At 36.4% G+C, this 22,170-nt stretch overlaps 1 protein-coding gene across 6 annotated transcripts in view; it reads right to left on the reverse strand.

The window, feature by feature from the left end:
* NLGN1 (neuroligin 1) overlaps positions 1–22,170 on the reverse strand; it is a 931,345-nt gene that overhangs the window by 722,741 nt on the left and 186,434 nt on the right. For 4 of the 6 annotated variants that reach the window (XM_037840487.1, XM_037840480.1, XM_037840477.1 and 1 more), the window contains exons 1-2: positions 20,779–21,427; positions 3,810–4,621 (exon numbers count right to left, since the gene is read on the reverse strand). In XM_037840487.1, coding sequence (XP_037696415.1) covers positions 3,810–4,302 — 493 coding nt within the window. In that variant the 5' untranslated portion in view covers positions 4,303–4,621; positions 20,779–21,427. Of the gene's footprint in view, positions 1–3,308; positions 3,369–3,809; positions 4,622–20,778; positions 21,428–22,170 lie in introns of those variants that run through there. The other 2 variants (XM_037840498.1, XM_037840470.1) reach the window with 2 other exon arrangements.

A 22,170-nucleotide genomic window follows, 5' to 3' on the forward strand; every position in this document is an offset into this window, starting at 1 on the left:
TGTAGAAGTATGCTTTTCTCATTAAGTTGTTATGATCATTAAGTGGAAAAATTATACAAAGCACCTAACATATAAAAGTAGGTGTCTGTCCTTCCCACCCAAATTCCAGTTCCTGTCAAAATATTATCTCCCATTTTTAATAAAGTTGATTGTAAATGTTTGGAAATGGTTAGAGGTGATGGTAGCACATGACTGTAAGTACAATTAACAGTGGTGAATTATGGGTGTGATTATGGTTGAAAGGGGAAGTTTGGGTCGTATATGTCACTAGAAGGAAAGCTAGAGGACAAAACATGGGAGTGTATAACACAGTGAACCCTGTTGTGGAAGATGACTATGGTTAATTGTACAAATGTAAGAGTGTTCTTACACAAACTAGAACAAATGTATGTCATTATTACAAAGTGTTAATAATATGGTGGTATATGGGAAAATACAACAAATGCAAACTTGGACAATAGTTAACAGTAATACTGTAATAATCTTCCATAGATTGTAACAAAAGTACTATACCAATGCCAAGTGTCAATAACGGGGGATATAAGGGGTACAGAATTCTTTCTGGGGCTATGAGAATGTTCTCAAAGTGACTTTGGCAATAGATCACAACTCTGTGATTACACCGAGAGCCAGTGATTATACACATTGGTAAGACTGTATGGGGTGTGAATAAAACTATTTTAAACAAAATATATGTTTTCTGACTATCTGCCCTAAAGTTGACAGTCGTTTCATTTTAAGCATTCATTCTTCCTTTTAATTCAGCAAGGATAAAGCCCTAAAAAAATATCTAGAGATTAATTAACAAATGATTAAAACAAAATCTATAAAATATAGAAAGATAGATTAAAAAGTACAAATGGGAACTGTTTTAAAAGAGAGGCTGCCCTTGGAGGAGGGAGGAGATTTTCCTCCTTTTATACAAACCAAAGAAAATGGTTTGTTCTTTGTAAAGTTGCTAAAATGTAAGTTCCACAGGAAGAGGGATTTTCATCAATGTCATTCATTACTGTTTCCCTTGAATACTACCTGACTATAAAATGGAATTAGGGAATAGTTTTGAATGAATATAGTATGCACAGATAATTGTGTACTTAGCAGTTAAAAAACAGATAAACGATAATTTCATTAGCACCTAGATAGGAAGCTACATCATTATTCCTGTAATTTTGAACCATCACTCAGAAATTTCTGGAATTCTGATGAAGAACTCATATCTCATATATAATATATGTTCATATATATGCACATTTTAGATAAGAAATGACTAATAATTTCTTAAACCAAAACAATATGATTTTTTAAGTCACCTAAATAGACCCCTCATGACAGAGAAGAAGAAAAACAAACTGAAAAGTTTGGGAAAAACCTTCTACTCCTCCAATTAAAAAGACCAAAACTTTAGTTTTTGTTTATTTTTTAAAAATTATATGGAAAATTGCATTTAAATTCTTTCTTTTTTAGACTTTGAGATGATAAGCAAACTGCTAATAGATGAGCAGAACTTACTGAATAATAATAGCATATTAATTCTCAAGGCAAACTATTTTTTTTTTCAGAATGTTTACAGCATAGATGAGGACTAGACAATACAGACTAAAGTGTGCAACTACAGATGTTGTCCACAGGCTAATTATAAATTAACTCAAAGTTTGCCAAGTAAATAGCAGAGGCCTACATACATCTTTGCCAATTCTCTTATAAAGAATATGGAACCAACAATTCTAAGAAGAATGAAGGAAGAGGAATTTTCTAATGAATCCCTTTCCCTCTAAAAGTTGCATATGAGAAGAAAGGTCACTTTCTTGCATACTAGCTTACTTTTCCATGTCTTTATCTTTTACTTGATTGTTCATATTTTTATGTATTATGCTCTATTTATGCATTCTTCAATAGCATCTTTATTTATGACTTTGTGAATCAACATCTTTGTGATAGGAGGCGAAAGTCACTTAGCTAATTACACATGCTTGATGAGCTGCATAATAATAACCACTGCAGTATTGTACATTAGTTGAAGGCATGTAAATTACTGCAGTTATTATTCTCTTGTTTGGGGAAAGATAGGAGACTTTTCTAAGTTTCTTCAAACATTCTTGTTGCCTCCATATCTATCTGCTTAAGTATCCCAGGCTTTTAATCCAAATCACGGCATTGATTAAAATATAAAGATTGAATCCCATTAGTACCAGCATTATCAAAAAAATAAGCACAAAATAAACAAAGAAACAAAACTCAATGTAATGCAAATACTTCTGATCTGCAGTTGAGAATTTTGTTATATGAAGCTTCCTCAATATAATATAGTCCAGTAAAAGAGAACAGTTTAGGCACTCCCCCACCCCCACAAGGATGTTGTAATGAAATCTGACTTGGTCTAGTCAAGGGATGAGAAGAACATAGAGAGAGAGAATGTGCAGCACTAGAGTATTAATATGACTTCTGTATGAAGATTGGAAATTCCACAAAGTTACGAATAAGGTCAAAATAACACTTAGATGATTCACTGCCATAGAAAATTGTACTCTCCTGTGAGTGATTTACTGGATGTTATAAAAAGCCGAAGTGTGGACAAGCCACATTCAGATGCAAGCTTGCAGCTGTCAGTGTCTACATTTGTTCAATCTGGCTAGAGGATGATTTGAAGGTTGATTTAATTGTAGCTTCTGAGTCATGTTCTCTCTGTTTAAAATTGTTTAACGCAAATATAAAAATGTTACAGTAATTTTAAGACTGTAAATATTTAGTATAAAACCTGCAAAATCTCGGTCTCTTCTGGACAAGTAAATGACAGTAAAAAGATTCTCTGGAAAAAAATACCATTACTTAACAGTGGCAATTGTTCAATAGTTTCCGTAAATTTACCCCTTTGATGAGAAAGTCCATTGGGTGTTCAGAAGAAGGTAAGGCTAAACAAACAAAAAAACTAGGTTCGTGGCTGAACTGATAAATTTTGAGAGGAACAGAAATCACTATCAGTTGGTAATGCAACTTTGTTTGGGTTCCCTGCAGGCAATACAGTATCTTATGTATCTTCTCCTCCAAACACAAACTCAAAGCAGATTCAACTGTTGTCGATGCTATTAGCACCAGAAAGAACACAAAGCACCATCAATAGCTTTGCCAGTGTTACATGCTCAGCTAGAGCTTTCCTTAGCCATCTTTCTATTGCTTGACCAGCCTCATTAAATTCCAAATATCACCTAACCATTCACTTTCCAGCATCAGCAAATCATCCTTAGGGAGAGCATCTTGTTCTTCCTCTGCAAGCTTTGTCCCCCATTTTTTATTTCCACTTTTATACATACCTCCTTTTCTACATATTTTCTTGCCGGGTTTTCTGGCACATTCCTTGGATATTCTTTTTACTGAAAAATGAATAGAAGACTAGAAAATAACATGGCGCTCCATCACAGACTGCTGGAACATGCAACACCACTATCTAACTTAATATGCTCCTGCATATACTGAGTGCGAAAGATCCCCAATTCGTTGAGCCTGCACATGCAATGGAAAAATGTTGATGCATCTTCTCAGAAGTCATTTGGTAGGAAATGGAAATTAGGAACCCATTTCTACCTAAAGATACGTGCTGTGGAGGAAAGAAAATGAGTAGGCACAGGAAAAAAAATAACAGATAACACCAACACACATAACAAAAAGAGCAGCATGCACGCATGTAAAATATGTCTACATGCCAACAGGAAAAGCCATGCATGCTACCAGTATGCATGAATTAATATTGTTAGAACTGAGAACAGAAAAGAAAAGTATAAATGTATCTCCCTGTTTTCCTGTAATAAACTCACCATCCTCGGTTGGGACATATATGTTTAAATACAGGCAGTCTTCACTCTGGTCTTGTACATAGGAAGAAACCACATCCAAGTTATTCGTAAACCACACAGGAAGCATGACTTCTGGCAATCTGCCATCAATGATATTCTGGGGACACACAGGAGCAAACTGAGTGGCATTCCTGATATCTGACCAAGGAGATGGTGGCTCCGGAGGCTGAAAACGATGTTCTCCCGTTGGTGGGGTTGCATATGGAACCCCAAGAAACTGAATAACAGGCCCCAAAATTTCATTGTTGAGTTCTTTTTTAATCCCCCTTATCTTGCCGAAGTTGGTAGTCACCAGCGGGTCCACATCATCCAATTTCTGTGAGAGCACATGGGCAGCCTGAAGCAAACATCCAAACATACAGAGAGTCAACGAGACACCCAATCCCCTGTGAACCAAGCATGCCATCACTGCTCTCCAAACAAAGTTTGGCCATGTGCATCTGGGCAGTGCCATGGTCCCACATTAGTTGTCTGTTTGTCTGGTTACAGTGAGGTAATCGTATTTGTATCCACTTGAGAAAGAACGTGTAACGGTAGACTATGCCTCTGATTTCTTAAAAGTGAGCTGATCAAGAAAAGCTCAGAAAGCTCTTCATGCAGCAAGTATCTCCCATTGATTCCACATGTATTGAAGCAGCATCTTCAGTCATCACTATTTATCAGACCATATTCTATTGACCATTCTGTTTCCCATAGTAGCAACGTGGTGAGAGTGGCCATTGACCGTAGATTCCCCACTTATAAATCAAATCCAGTTAGCTGTGGTCTATATCCTAGAGGAAATGAAAATAAATCATTAGTATGAACAAGTTAAAATAGACAGAGTGATAACTAGGTGTTTTACAAGCTATAGGAATACATTAATAGTGGCTAGAGTCGGGTAAGTTAAATACTACTATAGGAAAATTATGGTTTGATATGAGATGACAGGGGACATAACTGATCATTAGATTAGAAACTTGCCTGCAGACTTTACATACATTTAAACGGATGCAGGCCTTGTTAAAATACACAGCTTCAGTATTTTTTAATACAGTATTTTAAAAATATTGACAACTATGTGTGAAATTTCCCCTTTATTGATAGTTGTCAATCACTTCAAGTGACTAGAGAATCAGCAGATATACTCAAAATCAAAATCCAACAACAGAAAAACAGTTTCAAAATTAGTTAAGAATTAGGGGGACATAAATAAACTCTGTGAGAATAACTGTACACATGGAAAAACAAACAAAAACATGTCTACTATTCCTTGCTTTCTAAAAAAAAAAAGAAAAACCAAAGCCAGAGTTAGAACAAGAAAGCTAATATTAGTTCAACTATGATCATTCAGGTACAACTCCCTTACAAGGCCAACCTCCTTGCTGTCTCAAATGTTTTTACAAAATAATTCACTATAAGTCCCCCACCTTAAATTAAGCTTTAAGAATTGAAATGACAAAATGGCTTTAAACGCAATTTGTAGGAGATAGAAGCTGGCATCATTTTAGCAGACAAAAGTTATTTTACCATCTAGCTATTTATTTTAGATAACAATAAATTTGTAACCTGAAGATTAATTTATGGATCAAAATCAATATATTTTAAATTACAAATGCTGTTCTCTCAGTCTATTAGAGAGCAAAGGAGGAATACAAAAAAGTTTGATATTTTAAAAGAACAATCATACCTAATCATTGCATCTTACATATTAACAACTAATCAAACATCTAACACTGTTTACACAGTTCAACTTAAAATGCATCAGAATAAGATTTAACACTCAGTGCAATGCAATTCACAGTGTAATCTTACATTAACTGCAAAATAGCATATAACTCAGAGAATGTGTCTTCCCTTGTTCAAGCAACCCTTTAAAGTGCTCACTTTGAAAATAATAGTGTTGATATGTATTAGAGATGTTTCTATCCTCTCACAATATGGGATGATTCCTGAAAACATGCCAGTCTGGCAGGTATGCTGCCCTCACTGTGTTATTTAAAAGGAGATTGCAAACACTATATAGGGCAGCAGGAGATTTGGTTCTGGCCTGGTGTTCCTTTAGCTCTGAACAATCCATCTCAGAAGGCAATAAGGAGATAAACGTTTCTCTTCAAGAATACTTCAGCCTGTGTTAATTCAAATTCCTTTGCTGTAAAAGCACAGCAACCTTCGCAAGACAGGCTTAGACTCATCCAATTCCTGCCCAGATCTGCAGCATTTATTGAAAATTTAGCAACACAAACCCATTTCTGTTAAGAGTATATTATGCTTATTCTTATGCAGCATCGTGGTGGGCCACAGCACGGCTATGTCTTCCCTAGGTTACCTTTTGGTGTTTAAGTACACCATTTGACACTTAAAATGGAGAACCTGTGGTGAGGACTTAAAGTCTCCATCACCGAATCTTATTCAGCCTAATTTTCAAGTACAGTGATTTCCAAAAGTTCCTTTTCAAACATTTAGTATCTCCTTAATAATAAAAATGCTTTTGTTTATTAACAAAATAACACTCCTTCTTGTATTCACAAATCCTGAACTGTGTTAAAAATAAAGGGGCTCCTGTTCCTCATTGATGCACTACTTTCACACAATTTGGGGAGGAATAGAATTCTGCATGCTACGGTGAATTTTCAAATTTTATCTATGAACACCTCTCTCCTGAGATTATAGAAATACTTTATATGGGCTTGCCCCTATTGAGACCTGCAGTATTGACCCCAAAGATTTTTGAAAAGTTGCTATTTATAAAACATAAATAGCACAATATAAAAATATATTATGTTTAATATAGTTTCTTTCAATCACTGAAATTAAACATACACACACGCTTAGGCAGACACTCAAATTTGCTGACAGATTTTTTTCACATATTTATTGATGCTTGCTTAGTATGTGCCAAACTTTTGGTTTTCATACATTCGCATCTCACTTATAACAGCCTTATAAAATAGGTTCAGTGGTTATCCCCTTTTAACTCATGAGGAACTGAGACTCAAGGAGGTTAAATGCCTTGATCAGAGTTTCTCAGCTAATCAATAGCAGACCCAGAAACCCACTGGCATCTGACTTAAAGGCCATCCTCTGTGTCATTGCACATGATATAGTCTCTCAATTCACAATTAATACTTTTCAAAAATCGATTCTGGTGCATTTAAAAATGAATGGTAAAAGTGTTTTGTGTCCCTTCAGAAGTTAGTGTCTAGGTGAACTCCCTGACAATATCATAGAAACAGAGAAATGTAGGTAGTCAACCCTATTCTCATTGGATGTTTAGATTTTATTTTGCTATATACATTTTTTTACCTCTTTTACTGTAAAATGCAGTGATGACAAGTTTATACATGAATGCAATGATGTCCTGTTCATATGTGATTGCACAAGATCATGTTAAATAATAGTAGACAACAACAACAAAATAAAATTAACTACAACCTAAATGTCCATCAATACATATTGATAAATGAATTGCAATATATTCACAAATTGAAATTCTACACAGCAGTGAAAGTAAAGGAACTAGAGGAAAATACATTAACATAGATACATTTCAAAATTTTTTGAACAAAGCTAGATGCAGAAGGTTAGATACAGTAAAATGCTATTTAGATAAAGTTTAAAATATTCAAAATGTTACTACACATTATTCAGATACATGAATATGTAGTAAGAAGGTAGTTATCATCCTTGGGTAAGGAGGAGGATAATTGAATAACTGAGGTAAGGAGGAATATATGGCATGTATGACAATACCTTAATATTTGATAGTGTCAGAAGATACATAAACACAGGCACATAGACAAATACAGACACACATAAACACACACCTGTCATGGAATTATCTGTACTTTTCTGCATATTTTAAATATTTTTTAATAAATACATTACTATATGGGGTCAGAAAAGCCTTATACAGCAGACCAGACAAGTTACGCATTAGCAGTAAATTATCTTACCCATCCACATAGCACTAGCCTTGCCTGATTTTGCAGTTAGTCGAGGTACTAGCAAGTAAATTACTCCATTATTCCTCCCTTTTGATTAAGGCATGTATTGTCCCATTAAAAGGAATAAGATGAAATAAAAATAACATTAAAATGGTGTAATCTGGGAATATGTTATCTTGCTTGCATTAATTCTTCAGAATAGCTGGTCAGTCAACTAGCTTATTCCCGAGAGACCCAGATCAAAATATGATAATGGAAGAGTAGAGGAAACTGTCTGAGACATTAGACAATCACAGTGGTAGCCACACTCATCCAATCTTTCATTCATTCAACAAACATTCATTAGGTATCTACAATGTGCATGCTATTGTTCTAATGCTATGGAAAATTTAAAGATGAAAAAGAACTCGTCATTGCTCCCAAGTATCTTACAATTATGAAAGAGGAATAAATTGCATAAAAATGGCTCTAATTCAGGATGGAATGTGACATGCATTCGATAACCACATGATGAATGGGGAGACCCAGCAGGAGGTTTCAGACTTCTAACTTTATGTAGTCTTTTATGTATCTTTTAAAAAAAAATGTATCACCAACTTACCATTATCTACCTTGCTTTGTTTTTATTGTTGAACCCAACTCCCTCCTAGTGAATCTCCTTTTAGAGGGCAAAGATTTTGGCTTTTAAAAAATATATTAATATCCATCATAAAATCTATGTAAACATCCTTTACATAGTGCCAGCATGAGTTAAACTCAACTGATGTGGATTGACTGCATCCCTATCCTGCCAGAGCTGCTGGGAGAATGATGGTGACAATTGGCCAATGCTATATAGTATATTAACTAAAGATAATGTTCTATAACCATGGGTCTATAAGTTGTTTGAGGTCAGAACACACCAATGCATCAAAAGAGTATAGTTGTAGTAATTAGATTTATGATTCACACATGGTTTCAATGGAGCACAGTGGTTTTTGATAGCCAAGGTTGGTGGCATAGCTAAAATGTGCCTATGTGACCAGCTTACTATAAGAGCACCCAACTAGTAGCAAATTTGGGGCCTCCTTGTACAAAGATATTTCATATGCATACAGGTGGTGGTTCAAGACCTGGAGGCAAAGAATGTCTCATGTAGTTCAGTGGTAGAACAACAACAAAGTCTGAAATTTCCCGACTCCACTCAATACATATCTCCTCCTTCTGTTGTTGCTGTACTGTATTTTTTGCCAATGAGTATAAACTATTTGAGTCCTGTGAGTCTTTTCAGCAAATGAGTACTTAAGGTAATTAATATTTAATTTACTCATGTGGTAAGCACTCAAAAATAAGATGAATAAACGAATGCAAGAGAGTTATGCACAAAGCGTGGCTAGGGTTTAAAAGAAGACTCATGGATCAGGCAAGAGTTTATGAATCAGGGGGAATTTGAGCTGGACCTCAAAGACATGGAGACGGTTTGGACAAACTTCGATGGACCTGGAAGGGATGCCAGGCAGAAGGCACATTCTAGAAATGAAGGAAAGGACATGTAGCACATACTGTGGCACTCACAATCCCTGGGGATAGCCCATATTTCAATGACTGGCCCACATAAGTGCACAAAGGTCTAACCTTCTTGCCTCAAGGCAGAATGACTCTGAAGAGCCATCCCATTTCCAGAGCTCCCTGTGGAACTGGGCAGAGGAATAGTTGGTTGTGATGCCCTCACATCCTCACAGGTGTTGTTCCTAACGACATTTCCCAATAAGTTTCCTGCAGACAAACCTCCATCTCAGAGTCTTTCCCTCCTCCTCCCACTACCCCAAGAAAACTGACCTATGACAGAAGGGAAGAAGACTTGTTAGAGATACAGTCTAGTTGGGCTAGACCACAGAGGAAATAAGGGTGAATGAACATTGGATGAGATTGTAAAGATAGGCTGGAGCAAATCAAGCAAGCCCTTCTTTAATAGTCTTAAGAATTTGGATTTTTATTCACTGGATGATGCAATGTCATTAAATATTCCTGGCATGGGAATAATATTTTCAAATTTATTCACTCAAAAATTAAACTGCAGTATTTGTAGCAGGGATCTCCAAAGCATATACCCCACCATAAGATGACCAATTGAGGTAAGAGAAGTATTTGAACTTCTATTTATCATAATATTTATATAATAGGAAAAGAGAAAGAAATTAAACTTCACCGATCTGAATATATGATTTAAACTAGATTTAAAAATCCCAAAGCATAAATAATTATTAGGAGCTTCACATGGCTATGTGATACATATATAGAACTCAAGGTGTTCTGGGGAAAGGGGCAGTTCCACAATGCAGTAGGATTGTCAGTAGTGTCATTTTGTCATCGCTGCTGTTGTTCATTTTCAAAGAACAGAGATGTATTAGAGTGTGCATCATTAGGTAAGTGGATTTATAGATTTTTTTAAAATCAACGTAATTAAAGCAACTCTCATGAAATGGTGTACTGGAGTACATTAAAATTTTTCTCACAAGGCAAATATAGATTAAAGAAAATACTAATAATACAACTGTAAGTAAAGAAAAACAAACTAGCAGAAATGAAACTTCTAGTACAAGCTCTTCAGCTACATTGCCCAACTAAAAGCAAAAGTTATCTAATCAGATATAATAACAAGTCAGATAAAAATATTTGAAAACATCAAGAAGATAATTTGAAACATGGATTTTATATCCATTTCATTAACTGTGAACTGTGCTCTAAGGAACTATGTGCCTTGAGAAACTAACTAATGATGAAATGAAGGCATCAAGAATAAACAGGGCATTTAAAATATTGACTTTATCTTTCTCGGCTTTTGAATGCCTATTTTTAGGTATTTTTGCAATGTGAATAGGGATATTTATGTAGGATTATATGTATATACTTCATATTCATTAGGGTTTGGTTATCCAAAACATAGGATTACATGATCACAAAAGTGTGAGAATCACTACCTTAGTGAATGATGTTAGTGAGAAAAAAACCAGAAACAATGTTAATGCACATTCAATTTAAAGTATCAGCTGGATGATTCCACATTTATGTTACTATGATGATAACAAAAGCAACTATATCAAGATCAACAATTAGTTGCCAAGTTCTGTCCAAAATACTTTACATGCTTCAGGCATTTATTCCTCACAACAAATTTGTAAGCCAATTACTTTTATTTCATATGAGGAAACAAAGGCTTAAGGGGGCTAGATTATTCTCCCAAGGCCACAAAGCCAGGGAAAGGCAGATCTAAGAAAGAAACCTAGAACTGTCTAACTCTAAAGCACATGCTCTGAACCTTCATTATACACACCATTTTGCTTTGCTCCCCACTGAGATCAATTCAAAGAAGTCATATGCCCAGATTGAGGATTTAAGGGACTGAAACACACAGAACATCAACAGAAGGGAAATCAAGATGCTGTTGCTGGGGTTAATTAATAAGTATAATTTACAGCAGCTACAAACAGTGTGGCATTCAGACTCTTTCTGGCAAAGTTTCATAGCCTGGGGCAGGGACAGTAGATGATAGAAGTAAGAATTAGGGAAAAATAAAGCAAGAACAATAGAATTTCAAAGAGCAAGGGTTATTGTAAATGGAAGATCTATTGTTGAATGGATTAATTCAATCTGAGTAAGGAAGTAAGCAGTACCAGAAGGGTACAAGGAAAAAGAGAAAGAGAGAGGTTAAATATGGTCTACTCTAAGACTCTGGGATGGGAATATCAAAGTTTAAGACCTTCATCATGTAGAAGTCCAAGGATGCTGTGGCCCATGTTGTGACTATATCAACATGTAGCTATTGAGAACTGATGTGGTGACAAGTGTATTCTGCCAAGACCATCATTAATTAAAAACTGGATTAGCACCTAGCACCAATGTGTATGTACTCAGACACTGAGTTAACTGTAACCTCTCATTTAACTGTGTCTAAATACCATGGGATAGAAATGATCTTCTCTTTGATAACTTAACAGGCAATTAAATTAAAGGCCAGAAATTCAAAGCCATGGGAACTTTAGAAAGCAAGAGCAAAATTTTATGGGCATAGTGAGCTCCAACAAATAGAAGGGGGTACAAAGTGAAGAATTAATGGACTCTAAAGATAAACCTTGCTTACTTCTCAATCTTGCCGAGAGCCTCCTTCTGGGAGATAGGATGGGCTGGCCTCAATATTTCTCAGAGTTACATCCCATTCTCCCTCCCCTCTAGAAAATGTAAGTGCTTCTATCCATCCCCTTATCCCTTGGGCTACTTCCACTCTAAATATACCTCTTCAGTGATTTCAAAAAATGAGAGGGAAAATAGAATGTTACAGAAAAGAGGCAAGCTAAGATTTTGACAATATTAAGGGAAATGATTTTACCAGCAAAACATTTTAAAGACTAACAGGGAATAAAATATGAGTACATTGAAGAGGTTATATCTTGTAGCAAACTCTCTCTAGGGACTAAACAATACTGACATCACAAAGCAACACACTGCACTGGGCCAGTGAATGGAGCCCAGTTTGTTCACGAAGAGTTTCCTGCCCCAGGGAATGTGCTCCCCATAACTTTCTGCCTGGAGGGACCCTTGCTAGCATCCCTCAGGGCCTAGTTCCGAGGATTCCTTCCTTAATCCTCCCAGTCACAGAAACACCCTCTTCTCTCAACTCTCAGAGTATGTAGTACCTTTCTAGTAACTGAACACCTAGTACCTTTGAATCACAGTAATTTGTAACTTCAGCTTTCCTCTCCATCCTTTCACTAAGATATTTGGTGCCAGGCACTGGGGAAGCTAACAGGAAAGAGAAGGGCCTAGTGCTCATTCTCATAGAGACTGTAGTTCAATGGGGAAGACAAACATTTTACAAATAATTACTCAGAAAATATTTAATCATAAATTCCATACCGAGAAGGATAATGCAGAGTGCCATGAGGGTGACTACACGGTGGGAAGAGAGGGGAAGTGAACAAGTCTGGAGTGGGAAGGATGAGCTTCCTGGGAAGTGACTTGGGAGCTGAGTTCTAAAGGATGAGTAGGAATTGGCAGGTGAAGACCAGGGAACACAGTGTGTCAGGCAGAGGAGAGAGGAGACCGACTGCCACGGAGTGTGGGGTTTCCAAGAACAGAGAGGCCTGTGTGACCTGAGAGAAGAGTGGGGCAACAGACTGAAGGTGACAGAAGAGTCAATAACTCAAGAATTTGAGGGCCATTTTAGGGATCTGAGATCTTAACCCCAAGTATAATGAGACGTGTTATAAGCACAAAAATGACATAATCAGACTGGTTTTACTTTTTGCCAATAGAGCCTGCGTCTTTTGAATCATCTATTTTTAATACCCACTCATGGCACAATGCATTACATAGCGGGTTCTCAGAGAATATTTGTTTAATGAAACACCCACTCATTAGCTTACCATTTTTTTCATCAATTAACCCTGTAACCATGTTTTATTTATCCATCTGTATGTAATACCTGGCCTCTAAGGAGGCATTAGTTTAATCAGAGTTGCAGCAAGACTGAGTAAAACAAAGAGGCTGGAACAAATTAAAGCTCAAGGAAAATTCCTCATCCCATGGGGGTATGCGTAGATGGCCATAGAGACTGGTGGCTAATTCCATTATTTTCTGGTGCACAATGGGATTATAAGATGTCATAACAGCTTTTCTGACAACCCAAAGACAAAGTGATTAAAAGTGATTTCCTTCTGCCTTACCATTATTAAACTAGTGGCTAAAGTATTGGAGTACTCTGTTTTCTTTTGTTTGGTTTTGATTTGTATGTGTGTGCTTAGCTAAAAAGTTGAAACAAGCTATTTAACGTTTAACTATATTAAATAAGTTTTACATTCTATTTACTCTGAACCTACTCTCAGGTAAAATCTCCAAATACAAAGTTTTACATTTAGATTCTACTTAGGAATCCTTACTTTCAAATGAACAGAAGGGTGAAAGGGGTGCAAGTGGCCCTAATCACGGCGAGAGTATATTGTTTTAAAGGCATGGGCAACAGTTTTAATGTATATGTAAAATACTGCAAGACATGTTTTTAAAACCAGTTGGCAACCTTGTGATACCCCCAGAAGAAAATGAATAATCACTCAAGAGCTCAGGAGCGACAACTAGGTAGAGCTGATTACTTCCCTTGATATTAAATTGATACTTTTCTCTGAAGGGAGCCACCTTTGGGTCACAAATCATGCTTCCAGAAGCAACTTAATTATGCCTGCCAGTGTCTTTATAGAGAAGCTAGCACAACCTAAGAGCAGTGGTTCATTCTTAATTCCCTCTTTAAGCTTACTTTTGTTTCTAGTGAGTTGCTGATGCCTGGGAAGAGTGGAGAATTGCCATTCCTGGTGCCCTGCTTAATTAAAGTCCTCTTTAAAAAATCCCTTGTTGCCAGAGAATAGCTACAACTTTGGCAGAGTTAGTGCTAAGTCTCTCAGCATGGCCCTGTGCCAGGAAATGTCGATCTTGACCCCGTGGAGGATGATTAGCAGAGAGAGGGTAGTTAAACCTTTGTCCCCATTCAGTCTCAGGCTTCTACTGGAATTGGCAAATACTATAATGACTATTATTTAAGGAGTAGCTGTCTACAAGGAACCGGACTAAGACTATCAACCCTTTCACATAAGGCACCAAACAGCAATAATGGCTTTCTGTCTCTCCTGACATAGCTCATATCTCAATCAGTGCTGCAAAGGGCAAAGAATATTACACTAGCATTCTTCAGTTAGCCACATCTTTCATTTTCCCTATGTTACAGTTCTATTAGTAACAATAAAAATAACAATATTCAAACAATGCTCTATTCCTGGGCCATTTGTGTAGTGGAATATTATCGAATAGATGTCATCAAGAATTCAATATAGACACGGAGTATAAGTTGCTAAATGAATTCACCATTTGAATAATATTGAGCAATAGGAAGCATGGACATACAAAGTGTTAAAAGAGATGGAGGGAGGGGGGAAGGGCACTTGCTACTAGGTGGGTTCAGCATATTTGTAAAATTTAGAAATTTAGAAATATTTTTAAAAAAGATAGAAATTCTTAAATGACTCAAACTCCAAATTTCATATTTTAAATCAAATTGTCTTACAGCCCATTTTTCCTACCTGTTTGAATAATTTTTACTAATTATGAAGATAGCATATATTCTTTGTGGTAGAAAATGACTCTAATGCAATTTTTAGCAAGTTATAATAGAAATAATCCCATTATGTAATGTAAGGCTTGAGTGAATAATTTATCAGAAAAAAATTATATAGAAATATACAAAGATCACTAAAAAGTTCCAATTATTTATCTTGGATTAAAACTCAATTTTTTAAATATATCCCTGTCTACTTTTTTTGTAAATGACTTCAAAATTTCTGGTCAATTCAAATAATAACTGATTATATGTTTAAAAAAAAGCAAAAGTGAGGATACCAAGTATTAGTCAAGTAAAGGAGTTATAGATTTAGTTATTGACCTCTAGAACTAGAGCACATGTCTCTTCATTCATTCAACAAATAATTATTAATAACTAATAATTGTACCAGGTGCTGTTCTCTGTCCTGGGGAGAAATGCATAACATTGAACAAATCATACAAAAATTCCTGCAATCATGGAAGTCATAGAGACTACTACTACAGTATTCTTTCAGCTATACAAATTGTTTTGCTTTTGTATACACAAATCCTCAGACGTCATTAGTAAAGACCACAGCTCTAAATAATAGGAATTTTGGCATCAGTTCTCATAATCACATATGCATAAGAACACTTGGCACTGTTCAGGAGGTAACGAAACTGGTGACTTTTTTCATACATGAGAACGAGGATAGATAACACTGTCACTTGTGTGTAAAGTTTTGGACAGCTAAGTAATATGGATTTAAATTAAAAATGACAGATGCACTGACTTGAAACATAACGGTTACTGAACAGAACCTTTATTCCTTTTAGCACTATGGTTAACTATTAAATGGCCCAAGTATTACTTTCAGGTGTGACTATTATGACAACTGTTGGTCAATGACATATGTAGCAATCACATTTTCTTGGTCAGTTCTGCACAGAAGAGGTCATTGTACTATAAGGGAAATTTATACTAGTGGTAATTCCAACTTGGAGTCTATGAAATCAGTCTCTCTGATTTCATGTTTGACCTTGTTCAATTTTCAAGCATGGTATTTCATAAGACAATATGAAAGTATTCACCACTGCTATTAAAAAAATAACAATAATTTTCAAATCTCTTTGAAACATTACAACTAACTTCTTTTTTCTGAAGACCCAACATTCATTGGGTATATCAAGGAACAAAAGAGAAGCACTTCTGTTACACATAAGTGATCCCAAGCATCTATTTCCAAAGAGGCAGTTGTTGAGGTACAAATATAAGACCTTCTTATTATTGCCTAACTTCTTCACTTTTTCCAGGATGCATCTATGCTATTTAGATGCAGGATAAAGGTAAGAAAACCTCATTCTAAGAAAATCTTTGCCCCAAGTTCTACCTGCTCCCCAACTCCTACACCCACACACACACACTACCACTACCATAATAAATAAGAAAACAAGCAAATAAATGCATCTACTTATTTTCTAAAGCATGCCAAAAAATTAAATAGAATTATAGATGCAGGTAAATGGATAAATAAGCCGATCTTTTATTGAAGCACCACCCGTAACACACCCAAAGGCAGGGCATGGGCCGCAGCAGATAGCTTCAATTGCAGGCATATGTAGCATTAGAAAAGTAGGCTACAGAAATAGAAAAGATTACTATATGGCCCATGCTAAAGTAACCAGTATTTTGTACCACAAAAAAAAAAGTGTGGCTGGATACATAGTTAAAATACTGAACTAAAATTGCTATAGAAACCAGAGAAAAGTGAAAACACTGTGAAAAGTATACATTTTTCTATTTAATACTTCAAATCCAAACTCATCATCTTAAAGGGAGGGCCTAGGGTGTTAACTGCATTAAGTAGGTCTAGCCTCAGCCTAGAACTTTATTTCCTGTGATGTATCACTGTGGTTTTTGATTTTACATCTGTAGCAGCAACTTAACTTGCATTTGTTCGAAAATGAATTTCATGCTCAACTTGTTTTTCTTAATTAAACTTCCTTTAAGAATTCCTAACATGTGTATTATTAAAACTCATTGGTCCCATCCATGCTTGCCTGTCATTTTTTGGCTACACATTCATATACTGAAGTGCTCCATTGCTATATATAGGAAGAAAATTAAATAATAAATACGGGAACTTGAACGTTTTATGAGTGTCAGGATGAGAGAGTGCCTGCAAGGCCCATAAGGTTTCACACAAAAGAGGCATTACTGCTAAAGCTAACATGCTGACACATCTCTGATCTATAAAGTCTGCAATAATGGCAGCAGTAAAGTGTTTTGCCATTGACTAGAATTTCTCTTACATGCAACGAAATAAGCACAGAAGAGATTATATTGACTGTTGTAAAAAGAATTCATATAAAAATCCCCCAAAAGTTTAATGTCTAATAATTTCAAATGCCTGGGGTGATTTACTATTTCCTCTGACTTCAGCTAAGCTTACAGTGAGTTGGCAGTCTTTCTCTCCCATACAGGTTTGCTAACAAAAGGGTGTAGGATGGGAGAGGGGATTCATGAAGGCAATGATCATTCACATCCTTGAATTACTGTCAATGTGATTTCATTAATAACAAAACAAACATAACCAAACCTGTTAAGGACTCATTCTTAGAAACATGTGAAATGTTGCTATGCCACAAGATTAAGAGTTTAGCTATCTTTGGTCAAAAATTTTTAAATCATCTTCTAAAAGGTATTACTAAAGGATACCTTAGATTCATTAAGAGTGTTCACTGTTTTAAATTTTTGTTGTTTTGAGCTTTGAAATTTTGAGATCTAAAAATTGAAACTTCAAAATCACTGCCAGTTTTCTTTTCCTTTTTTTTTTTTCCTCTGCATTTCCTAATAAAGCAAAAGAGATGGAAAATTTACACTTTGGAATGCCATGTACTTAATTGCAACATATCATTCAAAAAAGGACTGCCCTTTTCTTTTTTTTTCCAATTAAATATGTGTAGTAATTTTCTTTTTAAAAATATTGGTTAATATAAAATAACATTTAACTGCAGTTAAGCATCTCAATATCAGAGAAGGAAGCTTTAGCAAATGTGTCAGCCTTCCCTGAAATGTTAGGCCAGTTAGAACACATGGGAAGCTTTTGAGGGACAGGTGCATCTGTCAAGCAATGTTACAGCAAATGCAACATCAGTTTTTCCCTAATGATAAGCTTTGAGGAATCCAGTGCTATTTCTTGTCATTTCCATTAGGAAATGTGCTTCCAATTTTCAGAGCCAGTTGAGGAATTCCATTCCTTTTCTCCAAACTAACCCATTTTGTGTTACTCTGAAGCAAAATAAAAACCACTGACCAAGGCCACCATATTCTTTTTAATAATCATGACCAAAAACATGTTTTTAGATAAGATAGAGCAAAATGCAATTAATTTTTCAAGGAAATTCTTCACTTTTTTCAATAGTTCTTAGAATCATCCACTCTATTAGTGGAGAACATTTATCTAATTGGATACCTTGCTCTTCATTTACTGACTATGGCTTTAAAAACTTGTCATGTGTCAGTTTGTTCATATTTATTTCCATCTTTATTGGTGTATTTACTTTCAAGATGGATCTACTACCTACAAAGTTAATCCAAGGTTTGCGTAGGAACTGCTTGAAGACACAAAGAAGACCTCCCCCCTCCAAAGCAGATGATACCAGAGAGTAGGTCAATTTCCCCCTCTTCTTTTTCACTGCCAAAAGAGAATGTAATGAGTCAGTAGAAAATATTAATTATTCTTGACAGAGAAAAACATTGTTCAACCACTAAAAGGCACCCTCAGCTAAGGCTTCTGCTTTAGCCCTATGTATGACACATGCCAGGACCATTAGTTCAATGGATACAAAATATGCAAATTAACCTCTAAAATGCTGCTTTTCCATATTTTAAATTCTCCATTTACTTTAAAATCAATAGTCAATTATGAACAGCCATATTCTCTATTACTCTGAAAAGGGAAATTTCAACCCATCCACTATTCACTTTCATTATTTATTGGTTAGTTTCATTAAATATGTTACTTGCTAGCTGCCTTTTTTTAAATTAAAACTTTGAAAATTATGTTAAATATTACTGAATTGTGTGGCCAGAGCAGTGGCTAGAAAGTAATATCCATTCTACTAGTTCCAGACCACATGTGAAGCACGTGACTTAGAACAGCATGAATTAAAGGCAAACTTAGCCTCCCAGATATCTCCTTAAAGACTAACAATTGGTCTCACAGAAACTATTTCTTGTTATTTCTATAATCCTTTGAAAAGCTTGAACAGAGTCTGCAGAAACAGAAAATATCTAACTTTTCCACTTCAGTGTTCTTGGGAGACAAAAGTTGTATATTTTGTTGTTTCATCTTCAAAATATATAGGTATGGTTTAGATTTAAGAAACTCATACACAAACAAATCCAGGAAGAAAGTTTGCTGAAGTTCCTTTTTTAGTAACCAGAATGTCTGATATAGGTGGAATTCTTGAATTAAGTATTTGGAAGGATGAGTGTGCTTCAGATGACATTGAAGAGTTGCCTTCTGTTGAGTTCACACATAATGGAGACACTCCAGTGCTGAAACCATAAAGGTATCTGTATATATTTCACAATCTGTAAATAGAACCCCCTAAAAATATATTTGATGCCTTTCTTCAAAATATTAAAATATACAAAATTATTTTATATTTTAAGTATTATCTATCTCTACTTTATTCCACTGCATTTGAATGTCTGAAGGTTTAAAAATTTAAAGAATGGTCTTAAATAGAAAAATCCAACTAAATTGATGATATTGAGGGGTCAGAGGGAAGGGGGGGCTTTCATTAACCTATTTAACACAAGACTGGGAAATCTATATCCATCTCTTAAATAAATTAGTTATTTACATGTAATTATTCCGAACCCATGTAGACTCCAAAATTGATATAGAATAATATGTTTTTCTCGATTCTAAAGGAACTTTCAGTTTTCTAAGCCAATTAATATTCACTCATTTGAGTGACTAATTTTAATTATATCTGTTGAAATTGACTTTTCGTCTGCAAATGAAGATGAGTTTTTCTTAAGAGCAACAAAATAAAAAATAACAAAATAAAAATATAGGAAAACAATTTCCCTGAATTCAGATGTAGGAAAATGTCTGGGAACGCGCTCACAGCTCAGTCGGAATGAAAAGCCAGTAAGTGGCAAGGCAACCAGGGTAGGGATGCATCAGAAATGCAGCCGGCTGCCTGGCGCACTCGCCAGCCTGGGCCCTCGACAAAAACGCTGCAACGCCGTCCTGGACTCGTTCAACTCGAAGAAAGTTACCTCGGACTGTATCATGGAAAGTCAAGCAAGTGAATTACAAGTCAACATGTGTGGCCAGTCACCCGCTTCTACTGTCTCCATCCGATGCAGCGACCCTGTAACCCTTTAGTGCTCAAGTGAGAGAAAGGGGAGGAGGAAGGGGGCAGGGAGAAGGAGAGGATGAGAGACGGAGAAGGAGGGAGAAGGAGAGACAAGATGAAAGCGGCCAATTCCCCCAGCAAAATTGCCCCAGAAGCAAGACTGTCGCCGAAACCGCGCCTGGAAGCAAGGAGCAATTTCTACTTGGGCTTTCCCCTACACATGCAGCTCCTCCAAGGCACCGCTGCCTCCTCTCCTTAAAGTATCATTAGGAAAAGTCACTGGATCCAGGAGGGAGCTCTCATCTGCGAGATTTTCAAGGCAAAGTTGAGAGCTTGGAGGGCTGCTGGGCTTCCCCACCGACGCCAGGATCTGGGTAGCTCCCCAGCGATCCACCCGGAGAAGCGCGAGCTGGTTTTACGTCCCCATTTCCCTTCTCATCGCCAGGCACCGCGTCCCCATCACCTTCCGCGCAGTGACACCAGCCCAGGCAGCCCCCTCCCAAATAAAAGAGCCACAAACTTACCCTCAGTAAAATAAATCCACGGAGGAAGTCCCCTCATCTTCCCCCAGGCCCCTTCCAAGAATTCAAGGAGACAGTTTTTACAACACTTCGCCGTCAAATTCAAGCTGAAATCGTCAAAGTATTTTCCAGTTTCTAGACGCTTTTTCTTAAATCTTGAGGACTCCGTAATTCTTGTTTCAGGATTCAAAACGCTTCCTTTTTTCCTCCCTCTAAGCAACTGCAACCCCAGTTTTCCACCCCTCAACCCCCCACCTTTTCATTCACCCACGGACAATTCCAAAACGTGTCGATTGATCCTTTTTCCTTTCCAGATGTAACCACGATCCAGAATCCTCGAGACCCAAAGCCACCTCCATGTAAATCCGACCATCAGGCAAGAAATACAAATGATCAAACAACGCTGCTTCCTAGCTGCAATCAAATAATCCTACTAATCCAATAAATTTATCTCGATTGGAAATTGACCTCAAAAATGAATTCTCGGTGCTGATGTCTAGTGGAGCGATTTCGTAGCCCTGTTCCGGTGACCGAAAGAACTGTGGTTTCTTTCTTTTCCTTCTTTCTTTCCTTCTTTCGTCATTTTTTTTTTTTTTTTTAATCTTTTTGGATTCTGGGTGCACTGCTCGCAAAAAATGCCGAGGACCCTGGTTTTCCCCTAATACAGGTTTCTACTCCAAATCGGTGCAGGATGAAAAATGGTACAAAGACACCCCTAGTGGCTGGAGACGATATTGCAGGGATCTCACTTTTTTTCATCCCCTGGCCTCACTTTTTTCCTTCCCCAGTACATAACTGGCTGCTGTAGTAGTTAAACAGGAAGAAGGCTGAACTGAGATTAACGTGAATAGTATATGACTATTTAAATAAATCGTCTGATCTTTCTCCTTTGTTTTTACTTTTAAAGACAGGATCTTCTGTGCTGCAGTCTCTCCAGTATTGCATCTTTTCTCTTCAGTATTTTCCCCAATTGTATTTAATAGCTAAAATGCCAATTTGGGGGTGGCTCTGTTATTTCAAAACAAATGAATTTGTTTCCTGAGTAAGTGTAGTGATCAAAAGAAGCCTCAGTCTTCCTGAGTGATGCTGCTTTTAAAAAACCCTTAACATTTTGCTTTCTTTTTAGACTATATATATATGTATATATGTATACATATATATATACACACACACACACATATATACACATATATATAACAATCTCTTCTCATTTTAAATTGAAGATGTTCATTCTGCAAAACAGGTATGGCTCATAGGAGCCTGTGGTCAAAGAACAAGATCTAAGGGGTGTTATGTGGGTCTCAATGCTGCTTACTTGAACCCTTTGCGATTCAGTAACTCAGGATTACCACTAGTGTTTCTGACAGGTTTCAGAGAGAAAGAGGCAACACAATG

This window comes from Choloepus didactylus, chromosome 1 (assembly GCF_015220235.1).
Source record: "Choloepus didactylus isolate mChoDid1 chromosome 1, mChoDid1.pri, whole genome shotgun sequence".
NCBI classification, from domain to species: domain Eukaryota; kingdom Metazoa; phylum Chordata; class Mammalia; order Pilosa; family Megalonychidae; genus Choloepus; species Choloepus didactylus.